The sequence below is a fragment of the Salmo salar genome, chromosome 06, assembly GCF_965601325.2.
Source record: "Salmo salar chromosome 06, fSalSal1, whole genome shotgun sequence".
In the NCBI taxonomy this organism is placed as follows: domain Eukaryota; kingdom Metazoa; phylum Chordata; class Actinopteri; order Salmoniformes; family Salmonidae; genus Salmo; species Salmo salar.
The window spans coordinates 48,300,050-48,305,332 of NC_138296.1; the positions used below are offsets into that span (position 1 = coordinate 48,300,050).

A 5,283-nucleotide genomic window follows, 5' to 3' on the forward strand; every position below is an offset into this window, starting at 1 on the left:
GTATCTGTCCAAGATTGCTCCTTTAATAAGAGGTGACATGGGGCCAGATACCAAATGTGCCAGGTCTCAGGTTCAGATGGGACAGAAGCAGACAACCAGGAAGGTCACTGTTAAGTGGCAAAACACGGATGAGGGATTGGAATTGTTCGTGCAAGTGAAGTCCAGAAGGATCCTGAAAGGTTTGAATGGGTCTTGCCAAGAAACCAACTCATAACATGCCTGACAATCCTCTTAAGGATCCGCCCCTTTAAAAAAAAAAATCACCTAAAATGACATACCCAAATCTAACTGCCTGTAGCTCAGGTCCCGTAGCAAGGATATGCACATTCTTGGTACCATTTGAAAGGAAACACTTTGAAGTTTGTGGAAATGTGAAAGGAATCAAATCAAATCAAATTTTAATGGTCACATACACATGGTTAGCAGATGTTAATGCGAGTGTAGCGAAATGCTTGTGCTTCTAGTTCCAACAGTGCAGTAATATCTAACAAATAGTGGCATTATTTAAAGTGCAGTTGTTTAAAGTGACTAGTGATCCATTTATTAAAGTGTCCAGTGATTGGTTCTCAATACAGAATATACATGTGATATGAGTAATGTAAGATATGAAGACATTATTAAAGTGTCATTATTTAGAGTGGCATTGTTTAAAGTGACTAGTGATCCATTCGTTAAAGTGTCCAGTGATTGGGTTTCAATGTGGGTAGCAGCCTCTCTGAGTTAGTGATTGCTATTTAGCAGTCTGATGGCATTGAGATAGAAGCTGTTTCTCAATCTCCCGGTCCCAGCTTTGATGCACCTGTACTGACCTCGCCTTCTGGATGATAACAGTGTGAACAGGTAGTGGCTCGGGTGGTTGTTGTCCTTGATGATCTTTTTGGTCTTCCTGTGACATCGGGTGCTGTAGGTGTCATTGAGGGCAGGTATTTTGCAGACCACATTCTGCAAACCGCACCACCATCTGGAGAATATAACAGAATATATCTGGTCAAAGATTATCTGATCTGGTCAAAGATAATACAAAGAAAAAAACAACCGTTCTTTTGTATTTTTTTTGCACCGTCATCTTTGAAATGCAAGAGAAAGGCCATAATGTGTAATTTTTTCAAATGTTATTTTACCTTTAAAAAACTAGGCAAGTCAGTTAAGAACAAATTCTTATTTTCAATGACAGCCTAGGAACAGTGGGTTAACTGCCTTGTTCAGGGGCAGAATGACAGATTATTTTACCCCGTCAGCTCGGGGATTCGATCTTGCAACCTTTCAGTTACTAGTCCAACGCTCTAACCACTAGACCACCTGCCGCCATAATGGATTATTCTAGCCCAGGTGCAATTTAGATTTTGGCCACTAGATGGCAGCAGTGCATGCGCACAGTTTTAGACTGATCCAAAGAACCATTGCATTTCTGTTCAACATTTTGTATCAAGACTGCCCAAATGTGCCTAATTTGTTTATTAATAACTTTTCATGTTCAAAATTGTGCACTCTCCTCGTACAATAGAATGGTATTCTTTCACTGTAATAGCTACTGTATATTGGACAGTACAGTTAGATTAACAAGAATCTAAGCTTTCTGCCAATATCAGATATGTCTATGTTCTGGGAAATGTCCTTGTTACTTACAACCTCATGCTAATCGCATTAGCCTACGTTAGCTCAACCGTCCCATGGAAGGGACACCGATCCCGAAGAATTTTTAAACAGCATGCCTATGTCATACTGTATAGGTCTTATACTCTACATGTTGTTATTACCATCCCTTCTCTAAATTTATCTTAACTACCCCCCCCCAATTAAATCCATCACAATCCTCACCTGTCCTTACAATACAGAGTTAACATTCTGAGTGAACACAGTGCAGTGCAGTTTTCCTTTCCAAATCAGTTGACTGAATTGGGGGCCTGAGTTTGGCGCTGAGACAGTGTGTGAATGAAGGTCTGTAAAGTGGGCCAGGCTGTTTTAAAATGATTTCCTGGTCAATCAGAATGCTCATATTCGTGTTCCATTTCAAACTTTTTTTCTCCCGTTTTTGACCTCTGAGAGTGACCCAGGTGAGAGTGGATGTTTCTCATAACAAACACAGATCTGGGGCCAGTTTAAACTTTGAAACCCCATGATAAAGGTCAGGATTGGCATTGTGGGCATTTGTCTGAAGCTGATACTCTCTCTCTGTCCTCCTGTGACACTCAAAGGTCATATGTGATTTGAGGTTGACATTTGGCGCAGCTAATTATTATAGACTAATCTGATTAGGAACGGGGGGGAGAGTTGTGCAATAGTCTCCTCCCAATCTGTCATCGTGCCATCTGGAGAACGCCCTAAAGAGGAGAGGTGAGGGACAGGGTAAGCCAGTTGGACTCAGGAGGGAGACAAGCCAATCGCAGCGGTCCCATAGAGGGCGAGAGACTACAGTTTCCCTGCATCGACTGTCCCCACAACCAATAGGTGAGTGTCGGCCCGAGGAGAGGGTGTATGTAGCGACTAACTACAGTCTTGGCCATTAGCCTGGACCAGTGTTCAGGGAGATTCTAGCTCATCTGAGCAATTCATTGAATTAAATAGTGTGCATTTAGAACATTTTTCGATTTTTTATTGAGGGATGGATTTTTTTAATTGACCGGAGTCAACAAGCCATACTACTAGATTTTATGTAGTAACACATTACTAATACGATCAATTATTTGTATAATTGACCCGCTTCGAGTTGTTTTCACTGTTGTTAGACATAACTCGGAGGTCTCTTTTTTTAGATTGAGTTATATCTGAGTTTTTTTGACTGAATTTCTGTCTGTACTCTTCTTTTATATTCCATATCAATGGCCTTGTTTGGGACAGAAATGAATGGATGAATGCAGTTTGTGTTTGCTCAGCGTGGCTAGAAGTCACAATGTATTAAAGCTGTTGTCTGCACCACCCACTGTCACAGTGGCTCCCTTACCTGCTCTAATTGATCATGTGACATGTAATTGCTCGTTTTGGGTTTGGTTGGTTGCCTGATTATGTTGGCACAGTGTGTTGGTAGAGGGTAGGATTGAAGTAGGACCCAACAAAAAACACCAACCACATAGCCTTCATGTATTTCAAAAGTTCAGTTCTATGATAGATTATTTTAGGATAGGGAAGAGTCAACAAAGACTACAACTGATATGTAAACAGATATGTCAAAAGTTAATTGGTTTGTTCATACAGTCAGATATCTAAGGCTCCCCTTTTGTAGGCCAGCGGATGAATTTCCCTCCCCCAAAAATATAATATATACTGTATATATTTTGGAAGTGTCGGTGTATTCTCAAAATGTTTAGAATTGCAGGAAATTAACTCTACAACTTAAAAAATGTCTCTCTGCTGTCGAGACCAGCGAGCCACTGCGAACCATCAGTTCACATTTTTTGTGGCCCCTACCCCATCAAAATTGCCCATCCCTGACCTAAGATATCTTTTACTGTGTCAGTGTACGCCCAAAGGGATCAACTCTACTTAAAAACAAGATATTATTAGAGTAGAATTCCTGGCAACTAGCCATACAAAGTTAGACAATGTATAGGGTGTGTTCTTATTGGATAATCCTGTTCTGCAACCTTCTTTAGCTTGTTGTGACATCATAGCTTTATTTTACCACACATGCAATAGAAAACAGGCCAGGGTGCCTTGGACCGGTCATCCCAGCATGAGATTCCTAAGAAAGAGGAATTACATGGATTTGAAAGGTAAAGATTAAGACCTGGGTTCATGGGCTTATCCATTAAACTGCTTTGTTGAAGACCGATATAAGAATTTCAAACAAGTATGCCAACGTGTTCAATTAGTGAATTCATTCACAAATCCCAAAGACCCTCACGTGGATTTAGATGAATTGTGATCAATATTGACAAGCAACAAGATAAGAGGTACTTGTTATAGCATGGTGAACGTTTGTTGTTTATTTTGTGTGCCCTCTCTCATGGGTCCTCCCCCCTCCTTCCTTCTCAGGGAAAGATGGCTCGGGATATGTCAGACATTGACATCCTTAAGATGGAGTTGGAACAGCTGAAGAAAGAGGTCTCAACACCCAGGGAGCCTGTAAGTACCATCAAAGGGTCCATATAGAGAAGCTCTGTAGTATTACAAAGGCCTCCCTGCAAACTGATACAGTCCCATTGAACTGAATTAGAATGCTGCATTGATAGAATCCAAACTTCTATTGACCCCTCTCTGTTTCTCTTAGGTGTCCAAGACATCCAAGGACATCATGGAGTGGTGTGAGGCTGCGTCTGGTACCGACCTCCTGATAACAGGAGTACCAGATGATAAGAACCCCTACAAGCCTGAGAAGGGAGGCTGCATAATCACCTAGCTCGCCTGGGGACAAACAGCCCCAGGTGGGACACAGGGAAAAACATCAGATTTATTTGTCAGTTTCAGGCTTTTCAGCACTGTAAAGAGTGGTACATAGCTGCATTAAGTTAGCCATGTGTTCCCATGTGACTATAACAAGAGAGACTTCCACTAGGTTAGCCAGTTTTGGACAACACAACATTGCACACTGACTGGGCTACACAAAGGTCACCTCAGGTCACTTGGAGCTGAGGAGGAGGAGATTTATCCGGGGACGGTTCAGGGGATTGGAGGGATCACTTGGTTACGATGGTGTCCTTCCTTTCTCTTTGACGATCTATGACCCTACCCTCCTCACCTGTCAGTTATCTCTGGCGGTTCTAGAGCTTCCAAACAGGCTCCGGAATGTTCCAAGTGCACCCACTACTGACCTGGTTTTGTTTTGCTTGTAAATAAAGTGTATCCAGTACAGCAGTTTCTTTGACGTCTCTTGGTTCTCTCTGTGACTTCTCTCTGTGACTTCTCTCTGTGACTTCTCTCTTGTTTTGCACCTCATATGAACATGGATCGTCTCATGCTGCACGTATCCTTTGATTCAATCAAGTTGTAATGTATGTTTTAGAAATCAATTAATCAGAAGGTGGGTTGATGTATGATATATGTCACTGTGAACGGATACAGTCCCACTGAACTAGAACGTTGAATTGTAAGAATTCAAACTCACCTTTCTTTTTCAGTCAGACTTTATTTGGATAGTCCCATACAGATGGGCAAACTATCAACAAACTATCTCTTGATATCCAACAGCTTGCTGAGGTTAGGGTTAGAATAAGGGTAAGGGTTGAGGTTAGGGTAACAGTTACCTTTAGGTTTAGGATAAGGGTTACGGTTAGTAGATAGTTAGTTGAAATGTTGTTGAAAGTTAACTACAAACCATCTACTTGGGACTATCCAAATAAGTGGTCT

At 41.5% G+C, this 5,283-nt stretch overlaps 1 protein-coding gene across 1 annotated transcript; it reads left to right on the forward strand.

Annotated features, from left to right (window-relative positions):
- The first annotated feature begins 2,353 nt into the window (after positions 1 to 2,353).
- gngt2a (guanine nucleotide binding protein (G protein), gamma transducing activity polypeptide 2a) lies at positions 2,354 to 4,791 on the forward strand. Its single transcript, XM_014204564.3, has 3 exons — positions 2,354 to 2,448; positions 3,973 to 4,062; positions 4,208 to 4,791. The coding sequence occupies exons 2-3, from the start codon at positions 3,979 to 3,981 to the stop codon at positions 4,334 to 4,336; spliced, it is 213 nt and encodes a 70-aa protein (XP_014060039.1). The 5' UTR covers positions 2,354 to 2,448; positions 3,973 to 3,978; the 3' UTR covers positions 4,337 to 4,791.
- Positions 4,792 to 5,283: the final 492 nt, after the last annotated feature.

Coding starts and splice junctions, on each gene's coding strand:
- gngt2a (XM_014204564.3), top strand. CDS start 3,979: ATGGCTCGGGATATGTCAGACATTGACATCCTTAAGATGGAGTTGGAA. Junction 4,063..4,207: donor TCTCAACACCCAGGGAGCCT/GTAAGTACCATC, acceptor TGTTTCTCTTAG/GTGTCCAAGACATCCAAGGA.